Below are 17,189 nucleotides of genomic sequence, written 5' to 3' on the forward strand. Positions count from 1 at the left end.
TTGCTGCCTTTCCGCTCTCCTCTGTCTTATGACCCACGTTAAAAATGCCATCAAGGCCTGAGCTGGTGGTAGAGAAGTTTGATTATCCCATCTTCTAGAGTCAGCCTAGCCATGATGGTCTAGTTGAGAGAGAAGGAAAAGGGAAGATATAGTAAGCTTTCCATAGGGGCTGTGGAAGAAATAACAGGATTAGTCTTCTGCTTCAAGGCAGATTTGGACACTGAAGTTAAACATTACTAATGCTTCTGTGAGCTTTATTTTCTCAATAGTTAATCTGAGACACCTCAGAAAGGCCTCATTTTTATAGGAAGGTGATTTCTGAAAAGCAATGCATTTGAAGCAGTTGATTACTCACCTTGAAATTTTAGGTCACAGATTCTCTTCCCAACTCTGACACTTTCCTGACTTTGGAAACCTTAGTAACCTTCATTCTTCCTCAGTCACTTTGCAAGAAGAATAGTGTTACTTGAGTTGTGATCATAAATACACGTGAAGCAGCTTAGTGCCTTTTACAAGAAGGTCTTGGTCCATAAAGTCCCTTGTATCACCCTGGTTTGACATTCATATTACTGCAGCAGAATACTTCAGAGTAACAATAATTTCTTGATTTCATGGATGTGTATTCTAGGAAAACTTTAATTCTTCATTCCACTTGCATAATTTTGTGGTAGGTATTTAAAAAAAAAAAAATCTCTGATCCCTGCAAATGTATCTGAATGGGAAAAAAGCAATGTGATCTGCAAAAAAGCTTCAAAAACTTAATCCAATTGAATAAACATATGGAGGGCTTTCACTTATTTTTCCAGTTTATTGTAATATGTACTGAGGCAGGAGCAATTTCCAAGACTGAGATTCTAGCCCGCACTCCATCTGATGTCTCAGATGTTCCAAGAGCTGCTGTGGCCATTCACAACTGTTAATTCTTTAGCATTTTATAGAGGGAGGTCACAAGAGCTGTTGGCTGGAGTGCTCGGAAGACTGCTTTCGGCTTTGGAATAGCAAATTTCCAGTGTGGAGCATTGTTATAAAGCCAGGAACTGCTATAAATAAAACCACTCAAATGGAAGTTGAATTGAACTGTGCTGGAGGAGGTGGTTCTATTTACAGTAAAGTATTATTGTTCGTCTTGACTTTTAGTCTAAATAGACAGTAGACTACAGAAGAAAGAAAGCAGTGTTGCCTAGTCATGTTCTTCAGGTCTGGATGCTAGAACAACTCCTTTGAAAGGCAGTCTAAACAAAATTAATGCATGAATCTTGCTAAGAATTCTTCAATTTAAATGCCTTTCATTGGGTCGCTCTAGGGTTGATCTGCTTACGTTGGAAAAGTGTGCACATAATTTTAGTCAAATCACCTCTAGGCAATTGGCAGTTATGACTAGTGGCTGAAGGAAAATTTCAGTGGAGTTTGCTTTGCATTGCTTGCATTGCGTTCGATATTCCTTGGGTAGTATTTTTATACCCTGAATTCAGTTTCAGGTCATCATATCAGCAATACAAAAAATTCTCTTTGTATGTGGCTGAAAGGACATGTTTTATTCAAAGAGAGTAATAATTGCTACTTCTTTCTCTTGGAAGCTTAATACCGATAAAGTCTTTAGCCTCTTTTCCCTGTCGCACACGCAAATTGATTTATTTGTGCCATGGAATGACTTAAAAGTGCCTGAATATATGCACTGAAGATGTTTAATATAGTTGCTTAATGTAGGACCCCGAGGTCACACCTGTGCCAGGGGAAGTTTCCCCAGCCCTGTCCCAGTCACCTTTCCCCAGGACACATGGATGTACCATGTCAGCAGTGGGTATCCAGCAGCCTGACACTGATCAGGTCACAGCTCAGAGGTTTCCACCTGTGCTTGTATGATGAGGTTTGGGAAATGTAGCGCTTGGGCATCTTCATAGGAGGCTGTGTAGCAGTTTCAGTTAAGAGTGGCTGGCTGGCTTCTACATATCTTTCCAGAGAAGATTATACTTACAAAGAATTGTTTCAAAGCTGTGGCTGTGCAAGAGCTGCTCTTAAAAATAAATGATGGGAGATTTAATGTCACAGACTGATTGCCAAGTTTGGCACTGTTTGGTAGACATCTTTCAGACAAGGACAGAAGAGGGTGCAGAGGGGTTTTTCTCATGTTTAGGCAGTTTCTTTAAAACAAGGACTGTGAGTTTTAGAAGAAGGCAGGAGAAGAGGTGCTTGTTTTTTATGTTCTATTTTGGAAGAAAATAAAGGAAATTTAGATGTCTTCTTTTGAAATCTGGAAGTATTGAAGGGCGTAATGTTATCAAAATGTTTGGGTTTTTTTAGAGGTAAAAATGACAGGAACCTCCCCAGGTAGATGAAGTCAACACTTCAGATAAATTATCCATGCTAATATCTGGCAGCTTTGTTGTGTCATTTAACTGCAAAAAGCACTGTTAAATACCTTGAGTTGTTCTAGTTTGACTCCCTGGCAGTTATTCCAGTGAAGCAGATGGCCTTTTTCCAGAGATCCACTATGTTGTTGGTATTCTCTTTGGCAAAATAACTGTTCACATGTAAGTCTTCATGAAGAGGTCCTATAAAAAGATGCCAACAAAAATAAGGAAAGCCTTGAACCTCGAGTTATGCATGCAGTGAGACCTGCATCCTCTGGAACTTGCATGTTCTCAATGCTTTGTTTCTTGTGCCTTTTCTGAAGCCAGCTGCTTTGCAGACAATTCCTTTGCTTTGGTTATAGTTTGCTTTGGCCACTTTCCTCTCCTTTTTATTATTAAATGCATTTTCAAGCATGCTCTAAAGTCTGCTGTTAACCCACTTCTCAGCCCAGGGCCGGACTCGACCATCGAGACGAATCTCCTTCTCCTTCAGCATCTCTCCACTCATTCCTAAGTCTAAAACTCTCTTTTCTATTGGCTCTTCTTCCAGTGATGATGAGGAGGAGTTGGATAGTAAGTAATTGTTTTCTGTGCATTGCAGCCATTATGGGTGGAAACAAAGGAAAATTTGGTTTTCTGCTTTATACTTTGAAGTTTCACCTTGCAAACACTGAACTAACCTTTCTGTTACATGATGTCTAGCAGCATTATCCTAGTCCTGTGTCTGAATACTAATAGCAGATAAAAGAATTATAATCCAGAGAGTCTTGTACATCAGCACCATATCTCATCTGGTTAGTTTTGGTCTGTATCCATATGGCAAGTATCCTCATCTGCCACTGACCAGCAATACAGGCGTTACATTTTTATTATAACCAAAGTGCTTGTCTTGAGACTGTTGCAGTGCATGGAGTTAAGATGTAGATCCTTGCCTTTCCATAGGTGAGAGTGAGTACATTGCTTGGTGGAAGTATGAGAATAGGAGAAGGAGCCCTGATATTAAATTCTGAAAATCTTGATTGCAACTTCACAGTTCCTGTACTGAACAAAAAGCATACATTGCAGCCGAACACCTTAAATTGTCAAGCAGTTCATATCTTGGTCCTGATACTATAATCAGAATAGTTTTGTTGGGAAACAGGCCAGTGTTACATGGTAGCTTTTTTCCCTTCCTGCAAACTCCATTGCTAAAAGAAACCCAACTAAGGCAGAAGATTGAATTAAAGTAATTTGGATTCCTCTTGCTTTTTTTAAATAGGCATATCAAAGATAATTGAAAATGTTTCCTATTTCTTAAGCATGTTTTATTAGACTGTTGAAATAAACCAGAACAGATAATTCTCTATCTAAAGAGAAAATTCAGAGCGGCTGCGTTAGTTAATTAAAATCAAAGGTTTGCAAGGAAGCTAGCCCACATCCCTCCTGTCCATACTGGGATGGGGGAAATTGGTTTCCAGTCCAACAGATTTGGTTACTTCCTGAATTTAAAAAATCTCCACACAATCCATGTTGTAGGTATCTAAATTCTCCTTTCCATTCCCAGGCTTTGCTGTGGGTTTGTCCCATTGTACAAGAAAGTCCCATGCTCTTTCCAGGTGTAATACTACGCAATTCCATATTTAAGCTCCTTCCTCCTTCCCTTTTGCTCTGTCCTTCTCTTCTGCTTTAACAAAACTCACAATTCAGGGTCCCCACAAAGAGGACTGCAAGCACACAGCTGCGTGTTGATGTCATGCTCTTGGCTAAGCTTTTTGGTGGATTTGTTTTGGTTTTGTTTTGTTTTTGGGGGGTTTTGGTTTGTTTTTCTCTTTTTTATTATTTATGTTTGCACCCAACCATTTAATTAATGCCTAATAGTCAGGTTAGGCCATAGCAATTTTGGGGTGTATTTCTGTTAGCCAGTATTTATCTTCTCTCCCTCATCACTGCTGCTGTTAATGATGAGCATTTAAAATAATGTCAGATATTGTCTCAAAAATGTTACTTTCTTTACATGTGTTTTATTCCCACATATTTGAGGGTACTGTGGTGACTTTATATAAAGGTTGGTTTAGCCACAGCTGTTCATAAAACTGCTTTGGCGATGGGCATTTTTCATGTAGTAATCCCAGACCAGTTTGTTTATTTTTTCATGTCTTCAGTGTTCATTTCTCATAAGAGGATGGATGTGTTAACACTGAGATTGCACTTGCATTTCAGTTACTGCTCCTCAACCTCTCTATGCCTGTTTTTCTCTAGAGGATGGAGAATTAGTTGCAGTTTGTTTGATATCATGACGTATTTAAGACGTGGATATCAGGCAGCTGGACAAGCCAGTCTGTGCATTTTAGAAAACCATTATGAAGCCTTTGGATTGCTTGACCCACAAAAGTTTAATTACTGTCAGCATTAAGGAGTTGCAAGGTGGTTTCTTTTGTTTGCAACATTCTAGTCCAGTCACTGCTTTCTGCACAATGGACCTTGATGAATTATTTCAAGTCCAGCTACCATATGAAATAATTTGGGTGGGTGATGCTTAAAAGGTGTTCAGATAAGTACACCAAATTTGGCTCCTAGACAAGATTCATTGGACATAGATAGCAGTCCTGACCTTTGAACAAAACTATCTTCTTTTGTGGGTTGTGAAGTCAGTTTTAGCTTTTCAGTTTTGAACCTGGTCATGATAGGAAACACAAAAATTATGGAAATAAAACTTTCTTCCCCTCTTCTACTTCAAAAAAAAAAAAAACTGAAGGTGAGAAAATGTGTGGTTTTCTATTCTTATCTTCATGGGCTTTATAGCTTGCCAGCACAGTGGTGATCATATGATGTTATATTGTAACCTAAAATATGAAATCATAAAAAGTCTTTCACCTTGTTTTTTGTCTGGATCCATTTTGTCTGCCAGTGTCAATAATCTCCCAATTTTAAGATAAAATACTATTGCAGTAAAAGATAAATAGTACATAATTGAAGTTCCCATGCAATGTACTTTCTCAAGGTGCTGAAAAACAGACACAAATATCAAATTATTACAGCTCTTGGTTCAGCGTTCCTTCATATTTCTTACATTAACTGCAAAGAAACAAAAAGGTTTGTGAAATACTTAAATCCAGTCAAATTGATGAATCTATTAAAAAAAGGAAAGACTAAGGGGGCTTAACCCATGTTAAAAGCAAACTAGAGCTGAAATGTGAACCAGAGTCCCTGGAGCATTAACCAGGGATTTGGGATTGGGGTAAATTACTTGTGTGATTTTAGTAGGCACTTAGGTAGTAGATATTATATAAAAACCCAGCACAGTCAGGAAATTGAATAGTAGACTTCATCTGATAAATGTTACAGTATTACTATATATACTATGAAGTATTTTTGGATAGATCATTAATTAGATGAAAGATTTTGCAAGGGAGATATTAACAGAGATCTAGTAGGGATTAGGTAATGGGGTATGCCTCTCTTTTAGTTTCTGAATATGAAGAAATGATATTTCTGTCTCAGACTGTATTGACACTTGAATCAGCAGTTAGGAAAATGTGTATCTTAGAATCATAAGGCATAATATTGTATGCACAGTTTTTCCTATTGCACTTACTGCTTTTGGATAGAGGATCATCTTTGTCTCTGATGTCAAGTGGCTCTTTTGCATTCACCCCTAGCTTTAATATGTTGACAGAATTTGAAGCCAAAGTACTGTTTTTCTTACAATGTATATGCAGAAGCATAATAAGATGATCAGTCATGCTGCTTCTTGGACTTCAGATAGGATTGCAAACAGTGCTTGTAGTGAGGGTTTTCTGGAGTCCTGACAAGCCCGGTTAGCTTGGAGAGAGCCCCCTCTTCTCTGGATCGTTTCATCCTGATTTTTCAGTATTCTTCGATGGTTCTGGTAAATGGTGTCAGCTACCTAATCTGCTCCAAATGCATTGTGCAAGCTCGTTTCTTGTGGTATAAAGAGAATTTGTGTCATTGGCAGTGCTTCAGCTTCATGTCAAAAGTCAGACTTTCCTCAAGCACACTGTTTTGTGACTAAGCCCTAGGCTGGTAGCGTTTCGTGGAAAATGGAATAAGGCTTCGCTTGTTTCCCTTACTCTTTATGAAGTGTTTCGGGATTTTGATGGGAAAATGAACTATAATTTTATCAAGCAGAAAAGTTTTATACATAAAACCCGGATGTGTTATACAATAGATTCTTTCTAGTGGTGTATAAATAAAAGCATTGTGACAGACTGATTCTCATTTATACCTATTGTCATTGAATTGGCAATTCTGATTCAGATACCCTGATTTACCAGCAAATTTAGCAGATGCACATCCTTTGCTTAGTAGCTGAAGGACAATAAAAATTCTAAGCAGGCTTTCACCTCAGCATCTACTTTGAGAGCACCTAAGGATACAGGGAACAGGCTTTATCCTGAACACATGAAATCTATTCTAAACACTTCTGGAAAACATGTCCCCTTCCTCTTTGAACCATCCACATATGCAAACTATGTTTTTTAAAATCAGTGGGCTAAGATTGCAGTCTAATGTGTCACTCCCCACCCCTCCGATCTTTTCAGGTTCGCAGGCATTTGGCGGCCCCACGGGTTCCTCGGTTCAGAGGTACAGTATTCTGGGGGTTCACGTCTCTTCTGGTGTGGCTTCTGCAGTGGGCTCTCATTTGGACACCCAAAAGCCTTCCTGGCAGCAGTGCCCTTCAGCTGAAATCACAAGTTGTCAGGCTTGTGAAAATCAGTCCTGTGTGTCTTCAAGGCTGAAGAATATTTTGGATCATAGAATATGAAAGTCTGTTCTAGGTCTCATCTCTAACAAGGCTTTGTGTTTATTCATAGCTAATAACATACCAGATTATCTATTCTCAAACAATATCAGTTTACCCTGAGTTATATTTTACACTAAAAGTAGTTGTTCCTCCCTTTGGTTAATTCTGTAATATTTAATTATATTTCTGTAATATTTCATTATATTTCTATAATGAAGGCCAAAACAATCATGTTTTTGTACATTACTTTTCGTCCTTGCAAGCTGTAGAGAGGAGATAATCTTTCTGGTGAGTGCTAGCTGTCAAAGCACTTCCCTGGAGGAAGGACGTTTGTGGCACCAAAGGAGCTGGGTGTCTGGTCTCTGTGTCACTGATAGCTTCGGCTTTATTTTGTGGCTGGGAGGCTCTTCACCCCTGCTCGCTGCTGTTTTCTTCTTGATTTAATTTGTTTTTCTCTCGTTCTCCTTTTGGTTTGTGTTGTATTTCGTATTGACAGACTGTCCTATAATGCAGTAATAGTTTCCTCCATAATTTCTTATTCTTCCATAGAAGCTAAAGCATTTAGAAGCTTGTGCATGTAAAGACTGGCAGAAAATATCTGGTGTCCCAGAAATGCCTAAATTAATACAAATAACTATTGCTATTATTGCTTAATATTGGTATGCTCATTTCTCAGGGGAGGCTTTGCAGACAGTGTGATTTCTGTTAATGACACTCTCTGCCTTTTCAGAGTTCATTAAATGCTTTTCTCTGGAAGTAGATTTCTCTTTAAAGGATGTGTCTATCCCCTTCTGTCTGAAATATCAATGATTAAATGCCAAGGCTGACTGCATATCTGCAATATTGGCAGATGCTGCAAGTTGGATGGTGGTTATTTGGGCACAGAAGCAGCAGAGGGTGCTGTGGCATGGTTTGAGAGTGGAGATTGCTTAAAAACAGATAAAATGATTCCTTGAAATAAATGAGAAACTATTGGATTGGCATTTTGTCTTTGCTTTCTCTGGTATAACACCATAAAGCAACCTGTGACCCTGTTGGATAATAAATGCATTTGCCATTTTAAAAAGTATCTATCCATTTAATAGGTGCTTGGGAGAAAAAAAAAAATAAATCAAAGCAACCTCTTTCTTTTTTGATTTTAGCATATCTGAAGAGAGCAGCAGTGTCCCCACTGGTAAAAGTGTAACAAAAGTCAGTCGCACCTTCAGCTACCTCAGGAATAAAATGTCAAGCAGCAAGAAGAGCAAAGTAAGTGCTTCTTGTGTTTTATACAGCCATGAAATACCCACAGGTAGCAGAGATGAATTCTGTGTTTCAGTGTGTTTCCATAGAGTGGTATTTATGTCCCTGCCTGGCTTCCTTTCTTTTTTCTTCTTTTCTTCCTTTTGCGAGGGGAGGATTGTCTGTGGGGCAATAAGGAATAGGTACATGGGAAACCTTAGCACCCTAAAATTGAAATGCATCTGTGAGTTTTCCTGTGCAGTGGTTTTGCCTCTTTTCCCCACAGAATGAAGCTTCATTTATTATAGAGAATAGATTGTGCTCCAGCATGAGTTACAGCTTTGCAGTGATTGATGGATCTAATTTTTACAGAACCTGAGAGGTGTTTAATAAAATGAAGACAGGACTGGCTGCTGAAGGCTGTATTGTGTTTTGCTTTTATTTTTCCCTTTGCCACAAAGGTCCCATGCACTGCTGGAGAAGTTGCTCAAGCCATGACCTTTAGTGATGGCCAACGTTTATGTTTTCCCCTTTTTTCTATCCTTAATATCCTGGGATTTAATTTGCTGAAGGTTAAACGCTGCTCAGCACAACTGAATTTCCTAGGAACAGCATTGGTTATAGAAATAATTACATTAATGATAAATACGTCACACAGATGGACTGTTGTTGCCTTAGATTGTCCCCTGAAGATTAATGTATGTTTGGGGTTTTTTTGGCTTGGTTGGATTTTTTATTTGAATCTCACCTTGGTTTATCATGTCTGACGGAAGCTAAGAGCACCTTACCACACAGTGGGCAATATGTATTGTATAGGTAGGTGATGTGTAGCTAATACGTTGGTAAATGCTATTGGGGGGCCCCTGAGACACTTGCTTACATATTCTGATGAGCGTCTGAAGAGCAAACAGGAAACAAAATGTGGCATAATGAGCATTGTGCCTATCGCAGAATAAGGCTGGGCTGAAGCACTCACATATGGGAGGGGTCACGTTTCATCTGCACGAGAAAACTTGATTTTAGTCTTTCCCGATGTAAGAATCGATGTTTCAGCCTGAGTGTTCCTCTAACATAGCTGGGGTTCTGTGCTTTTGTGGTCCAGCACACATTTTGATACACGTTTTTGGAAGATTGCATCACCTTCGCAATGAGGTAGCAGCTGTAGTGAGATCACTCATCCTAATGCACAGTTCCTCTTTATGGATCTGCCTTTAAACATACAAGCTGCAAGTACAGGTGGCTCAGAGCTACTGCTGAGCAGCTTTAAGACACTGCTGTTCCCTGCTGCAAAGTACAATGTCAAAAAAAAAAAACAAAACCTGTTTACGTATAAACCTCTGTGCAAACCACTGGCGAGACATTGCGGAGCATGTTGCACAGCCTGTGAACGATACTGGAAATTCATTAACTGGTTCTTGCACTTTGGGTGTGTAATCTCTAAAGCAAAAACTGCAGAGAAGTATTTATATATATTAAAAAAGAGATCTGGTTGGGACAGGTAAGAAAATAGAAGTGCTTTGAGATATTTGCTCTGCTTTTGTTAAATAAGTGCAGTCTGATTTCACTAATTTCATGATTGTGTTTGAAACTATTGATAAAGAATTGCTCCAAAATCCCACCAATAATACACACTACAAAAAATGCAGCTTCTATCAGTTCTGATATTTTTACAAACTAAAAAGCCATAATATCATTCAGGTTACAATTTCTTCTCTGCTCACGGTGGAATGTTTGCATTACATATATTCCTAGGGCTTCAGCTGTACAATTAAATAATTTGACCTAAAAATTCTTGGGAACAATGATTTCTCAGAAGGATTATGGCTGATGAAAATCTGCAAGAGTTAAAAAGAAAAACAACAAACCTTGAAAGAGGAAGTTGGACAGGAAGAGTTGGTTTCTGCTGCTGTCTGGGCTGTCAGGAGGGAGGGGAGGCTTCAGCTTCTTTCCAACTAGGTTTTACTTTTCTCCAGACCTTCAGAAATGCACCATTTTCTAAGATGAACTGTAAAATAAAGCACATCTGAGCCTACTAGTAGCAATGGCTCTTTTTGAAAATAGTGTAAACAGTTGTGTAAAAAAAAAAAAATAACAAATAAAGGGGTGTTTGGAGAATTACCTGGAAGTGATACTGATAGAAGTTTGTGTGAATCTACCCGTATCTGGCATGTACTTTGTGTTATTTGGGTATTAGTCAGCAAATTTCTTTTATGAGCAGCGTGCACTGATTCCCATTTGTGACGTCTAAATCAAGCTGTCAATTAGAAGAAAGAAAAAATACTAATTTTCTTCATTTTGGTAGAGAGTTTCTGGGAAATGATGACAAAAAAAATTAGCATGAGTAATTTCTCTTTTTTGCTTGACTTGCACAGTTACTAGGCTAGTTACTAGTGCTATACCACCAACAGCATTTCGGTGTCTATAGTAAGGCTTGTAAGTGTTTGAAAGGACTAGGAGACAGGGAATATTTGTGACCTGTAGAGAAGCAGGAGCACAAACACATGAAACCTTTCTGCCTGGGAAATCTTCTGCAGCACTTCGTTTACTGAAGTACTACATAGCAACACTGAGGTATGTTAAAACTCACTTTTGCTGTATCCTAAACGTCACAGAGGGTTTAATTTACCACCCTCTGCTTTTTAAATGGTTGGTCACATCTTGACTTGTGACTTACTAAAATATTAATCCCATCCTTTCCTGCCTGTACTTTTGCTTTTTAGGTTTTTTTGGCTTTTTTTTTTAGCAGTAGAAGATAGGGTAGGGCAAGATGAAAGCAATAGCGAAGTAGCAAAAATCATCTTCGAGGAAGTTAGCAGCAATCGTCCCGCCCTCCCCCTTTTGCTCAACTCCTCTGTGACTGCCGTCCCCCCGGGCTGGCCGTGCTGGCAGCTCTCGGCCGTTGCAATGGGCTAATGGTGGTGGGGAGCAGCTCTCCTGCCCCCAGAGGAAGGATGTCGATAAAATGGAATAGATTTGCCGAAGTACCTCAAATAACAGTGAAGCTAGTAGGACTTAAGCATTGGGAGGTAAGAGCTTCATGGTTATTTTGGAGCAGGATCCGCTGCTGCAGCGCACGGTCTGTTCTTTTGGGCCGTACGACCGATTTGCGGTACCTGTCGTGTCTGCTGGTGCACGTCGGTGCAGGTTCAGTCGTGAAGCTGTGCTTCGGGTCACGCTGGCAGCTCCAATAGTTCAGGAAAATGGTTTTGTTTTCACAATCCTTTTTTAAAAAAAAAAAGTTGCAGTAACTCTCATAGGGAAAAAAAGTAGAACTAATAAAATCTCATTTTGAGACCTTGTGCTTCAGTGGTATGGCTGGCATCCCATGTATGAAGTTTGCTGTTTCCTTCTTGAAAATGGTGCACTCGTTTCCTGTTTTTTCCTGGGGTTGTTTAGCTTTAAATTAAGATGTTTTTTTTACAGTGATTTTTATGAAGACAGGGTATTATTCCAGACTGGAATTTCTGGGCTTTGCAGTAAACATCGGGTACATTTAAAGTATAGGATGGTGAATCTCCTTTCAACATTTTAAGCGTGAGAGTCCCAATATCTACCTTGAGCGTAAGATGATCTTTTCTCCTGAAGCTTCACAAGTCCTGGCAATACAGCAAAACGCCAGGTGTCAGCTTGGTACCATTGGCCAAGGGCTAAGCTGCAGAGTTTTAGTTCTTGAATCCTGACAGGCTTGACATGGTTAAAGGTGGGCAGGTCAGTAGATGCAGAAATGGGGCTGTGGACGTTTACCTGGGGTGGTGATCCAAGCTGATGACTCAGAGAAGGTGGAGATGTGCAAAGCAGACTTTTCTCGGCAGGTTTTCTGCTTCAGACAGGATTATTCCATACAGTAATGCGCCCGGTTTTGCTTTTTTTGGTGAACAAAGTAGCATTTGGGGCCAGTAAATAGACTTTCTGTTTATGAGGTTTTGCAGGGAGAGACTCTGACACTGACATTTTGCCTAGAGTGTGCTGGGAGAGGGGAAACCTTAGGCTGAGTTACTAATCATTTGAGTTTGTCATCAAAGACTGAACAGTTTCCCTGCGGGTAACTGCAGAGCTCAGTACCTCTTTTAACCACTTCATGGCGGTTGCTCACATGGGCTGATATTTGGGCTGTGACAATATTTAGCGAAGGGCACGTGTCGTATAAATAACAAAATGCAAAGATAAGCTCACAGAAGCCTTTTCCAATTGCTGGTTAAGCTTTTCTTTCAGATGCCATGAAATCTGCAGTAACAGTTAAATACAGATGTGGAGCTGAATTGTATGGTAAATGTTTTGTAGGGTGGTACATAGAAAGACAAGAAGTTGCTACAATGCAAATTTGGAGTTTTTCTATGGAGTTTCCTTTAAAAAGTGTTTGGAAGAATTCCAAATTCACAAAAGGCTGCAGGGAAAATGTGTTAAATTTTTAATATTTAGCATTTCTAACTCAGGTGGTGATAGAAGGGTAGGCAAAACCTGCTAAAAGTTGGAGAAACTGGCTGTGCTTGTCATCTTTCCAAAGCTGAGTAGCTCAGAGGTTGAACCATAGCTCCTAGATGACAAGATAATCTTTTATGGTGCTGCTGTTGTTCCTCTGCCTTTCTGTGGTGCCATATTTCAAGGGTTTGAAATATCCATTTCCCCAGAAAGCTTCATATAGTTACTTGGAGTTGCATGAAACTGTTGAAAAACTTGCTAGTCAGAAGGAAAACAGAGGTGTAAAATATTCTGGCAGTGATGCTGTAAAGCCACTGAGGAGGGGCTTATGTTCTCCATTAAAATTGCAGTTGCAAAGCATGAGTCTTACGGTTGGCCTTAAAAATTAACTGTGTTGAAAGTTTGATACACATTACGTGTGGTGTTTGTATTTAACACAATTCATTGAAAATGCTGAAGGGCATGATGAGAGCCCAGAAGAAAAAAAGAGGTAAGTCATCAAAGCAAGCAAATATAAAACAAAGGTGAAAGAAAAGAGCTGCTTTCAGAACAGACTAAATTTTGTCTCTGCTGGTGCGATGCCCATGCAGAAGACTCTGCGAGTCAATAACATGTTAATCCACACCCATGGGTGCTGTTACCTGATTTTTTTAAGAAACCTGTGCAGACACATGACTACTGTTAAGGTGTGCACGGATCGATATCGTCATAGTGCCAAAGGCAAACACTGAAGAATTTGTAACTAGAGGATAGACTTCTGCGAAGTAACAAGACGTTTGTTCATTTTCTCTCGGCAGGAAAAAGAGAAAGATAAAGAGAAGACTAAAGAGAAGGACAAAGATTCCAAGGAGAAGGAAAAAGATAAGAAACTGCTAAATGGACATCTCTTCACTGCAACCTCTGTTGTAGCCCAGGCAACCTGTTACCACTGTATGAAACCTTTCAATAAGGATTCGTACTACTGTGCAAGTAAGTCAGGGGTTTTCCCCCCGCCCTTCCTTTTGTTTTTCATTAAATCTGACATGGGAAATATAAACCTTATGTTTTATTTTCCTCTTGCTTAAGGATGTGGGGTGGGAGAGAGACTTTGGAGATAGTGATTCATGGAGCGGCGTGTTGCCGTATGGAAGCTGGACTGAAATGAGTCGTGGCTGCAAGGAGGTGTCCTGCAACCTCCTTCCTAACCTGTGCTTGGACATCGCAGCGTCCCATGGGGTTTTCTGCCCCTGATTGTTGGAATGGATTAGTCAGCTGGAAGACTTTGGTTATTTCAGCTGCATGTTATGGCTTGGGGCTGAGGTGTTGTAAGATGGATGGAGGACAGGGAAAACTGGCTTGGATCATGGCTTTTATTTCCCATGGGGAAAAAAAAAAAACATCCTACCCACCTGTAGTGTATTGCTTTAGTTCTCTGAAACACTGCTTCAGTGAGTCCTCAGTGAGAACAGCATGATACAAAAAGGAAATACCCTCTCCTCCCTTTATACGTGAAATTACATCACAGGTCAAATGGCAGCTACCTGTGTGCATGTGAAGTACGTGCAATACAGTATAGGCAGTACAGGAACCACAGTGGAGGCTTTCTGCGAGATTGGTGATTTTGTTCTCTTTTCTTATCAGTTTCTCATGCCTGTAGCTCAGTAAGGTCAGCAGCATTTGTGTGGTCAAGACCAGAATAGTGACTGGTTTATGCAGCAACACAAAGCTATAGAATATGCAGACAAAAATGTCTTTTTTCCACTGCAGCTCAAGGCTCTCCGTTCCTCACTGTTCAGTAATTTTTTTCATTCCACTAGCCTAGAGATGAGTCAAAGCAGGCTGGAGCAGGAGGCTCTCTCTCTGGTCCTTCTAGTAGACGAGCAGCGTATACAACATCTCCAGTGAGTAGGGGAAGGAGCAGCCAGCTGAATCCTGAATGGCAGTTTTGAGTTTCCTGGAAAAGAATAGATTTCAGCAAAGTTGTTTTCATGAGACACACTCTGTGTCAGCCTGATGGGAAATGGAAAACATCAACAATCATAAGCTCTCAGATGAATCCTCTGCCTTTCCCCACTCGACTTTCTTAACAGCTTCTGAAGCCACTTAGAAAATCAAATATAACCTGATTTAACTCTATATCCTAACGAGTTAAAATAATCCAACAATGTCATATGTTTTAGCATAGACGTTCTTTTCTTATTTTTCAAGGTACAACAGAAAATTACTGTAAGTTTTCTGCATTGGCCAGAAAATTAATGCTCCAAGGAAAGTTTGGTCAGGGCCCAGGTTGTAAGCTCACATCTGAACGAGGTCCTTTCTCCCCTTGCATCTTAAAATCAGCCATTAAATGCCTTGGAAATGACTGATAACCAGCAGAGAGGCTCTGTTATTCCCGTGTTGTTGCAGACTGCTTTTTTCCTACAGAAGTGTCAGTGCTTTACTGCTACCATCACCGCTCTGTCTTGCCGATGGATGACTTTTTCTTAATGTCTTTTAAAGCGCCGGATCATTTAAAGTCAATGTCTTAACTTTTCAGTGATGCCCTCAGCTTCCTGAAACAGCTAGTCAATGCTGATTTAGCATACTCTAAAACAAATGGGCAAGCAAAAAGTCCTAATTTTTAATAGTTCTCTGTCTGGTCTTTTTTATTTTTTTATGATCAGTGATGCAGAAAATAAGCTTTTTGGAGTTTTAATTATTAATAGTAGTGACACAGAGGAGCTGGAGGAACTTCCTGCCTGCTGAAGAGTTGAATTGGAGGAATAAAATTCCTGAAACCAGATTTTTTGATCTAAAAAATCAAAATGCTCTATTGCTAAATGGTACATACTGAAGAGCTGCCTTCAGGCTTTCAGGCTTTGAGTGTGAATTTAATGGTTCTGAATTGTCTCACTGCCTATTTTCATGCACCAGAAGCAAGTTCTGTCTCTCTTCCTTGTTTGATCTGAGAAATGATACTGCTTGTGGGTTTTTGCAAGAACAAGCAGGTTTGTTACTTCTGTCTCTTGCACAGGAAATTGTGGGACATTGACAGCATAGCAACGCCCTATGGCCTTACCCTTACCTCTCTCAAAATATCAGAAGAGTTACTGGCTTTTTTAAATAGGCACAAATGTAAGAAATTTTAGGAATGTGAGCATTTTTTGTCATTCTGAGCATGGAATTTTTTCCTTTCATATTTCTTCTAGAAATAATTCAGAACTGTATGCTTACAGTGTAGTGTACACTTAAAATATAATTCATGGTCTCTGTTAATATATGTTTTTATGAATGAGTGGAAATAACAGGTGTTCTCTAAGCAATTGAATCTCATTAGAGAGCATTTGAGTTGTTATCTTTCATCTGTCAGAAGAGTTATTGTTCCAAACCCAATTACAAATTATTACAAAAAAAAAACCAAAACTGTTTTAATCACTTTTGAAAACTTTGATTCCCCAAAATCTGCTGGCAGAGATCATAGGCAGACTCAGTGTATTCCAAAAAAGATAGTCAGCTTCTGTTCTGGTATATATGCAACAAAGAGTGGTGTTAAAGCATGATGCTGCTTGCATTGGTAAATGTTGTGGTTTTGGACCAAAAAGGTGGCTTCAGTTGAGTTTTCAGCAGGAAGTCCCAAGCTCATGGATGCAGTCACCTGGCAGATGCTCCTGTTACTTTTTCTGATAATCCTGCAGTACAGTAGCACTTGGTTCCTGTACTGTAGATCTTGGCTATGATATGTCTGAGTTTATGTAAATGAATTTTCCTGTCCTTTTCCTGTCTTTCGGATCCCATAATCCTTGTCTTGATAAGAACATTATTTATGTTTTCAGAAAAAATATTTGCCCTACAATTGGTTTCTTTTTCAGCCTCCTGTTCCTGCCTTCTACTTTACTTTTCTTTCAGAGGAACAACTCCATCTTTTTTCTTTTTTTTGTTTTCTTTTTTTTTGTTTTCTTTTTTTTTTTTCTTTTTTTTTTTTAAATTGAAGACCCATTAGGACCCTGGCGACTCAACCTTGCATTGATTTTTAAACAGAATTTCCTGTTAAAATCCATGAGGAAATCTTGTTAACAAACAAAGGGCTCATTATCCAGGAAAGCAGCCAGTGTCTCAGTATCTGTAGCTCCTCATGTAAACCACAGTGATGCCTGAAAGCTATAATTCTCAGTTGTTCAAGATAACAGTTCAGATTATAAACAGCAAAAACTGACCTGTTTTCTGTGTGTGTTTAATTGGTTGGGTTTTTTACTTTTTACAGACTGCAATGCAATTGTTCACAAAGGCTGTAAGGAGAGTTTTGCTTCTTGTGCAAAGGTCAAAATGAAGGTAAGAGATTTGATATACTCTAATGAATAAACAAAAAAGTTTAAACAATTTAGCATGCAGATATATAACGTCTTTACCATATGTCTCAAAGTTCCCAACTTATCGGAAAGCACTTTAGCCCCTGTGTTATAGTGAATAATTTCTCTGGGCTCTCCTGAAATTCCCCA

General features: G+C 39.3%; 1 protein-coding gene across 10 annotated transcripts in view; it reads left to right on the forward strand.

Moving 5' to 3' along the window:
• Positions 1 to 17,189, forward strand: part of AKAP13 (A-kinase anchoring protein 13) — a 217,662-nt gene that overhangs the window by 180,068 nt on the left and 20,405 nt on the right. For 5 of the 10 annotated variants that reach the window (XM_042803862.1, XM_042803863.1, XM_042803864.1 and 2 more), the window contains 4 exons: positions 6,893 to 6,935; positions 8,238 to 8,343; positions 13,533 to 13,704; positions 16,955 to 17,022. In XM_042803862.1, the coding sequence (XP_042659796.1) occupies positions 6,893 to 6,935; positions 8,238 to 8,343; positions 13,533 to 13,704; positions 16,955 to 17,022 (389 nt within the window). Of the gene's footprint in view, positions 1 to 2,798; positions 2,925 to 6,892; positions 6,936 to 8,237; positions 8,345 to 13,532; positions 13,705 to 16,954; positions 17,023 to 17,189 lie in introns of those variants that run through there. The other 5 variants (XM_042803861.1, XM_042803860.1, XM_042803869.1 and 2 more) reach the window with 3 other exon arrangements.

The sequence above is a fragment of the Tyto alba genome, unplaced genomic scaffold, assembly GCF_018691265.1.
Source record: "Tyto alba isolate M040663 unplaced genomic scaffold, T.alba_DEE_v4.0 Super-Scaffold_41, whole genome shotgun sequence".
Classification (NCBI taxonomy): Eukaryota; Metazoa; Chordata; class Aves; order Strigiformes; family Tytonidae; genus Tyto; species Tyto alba.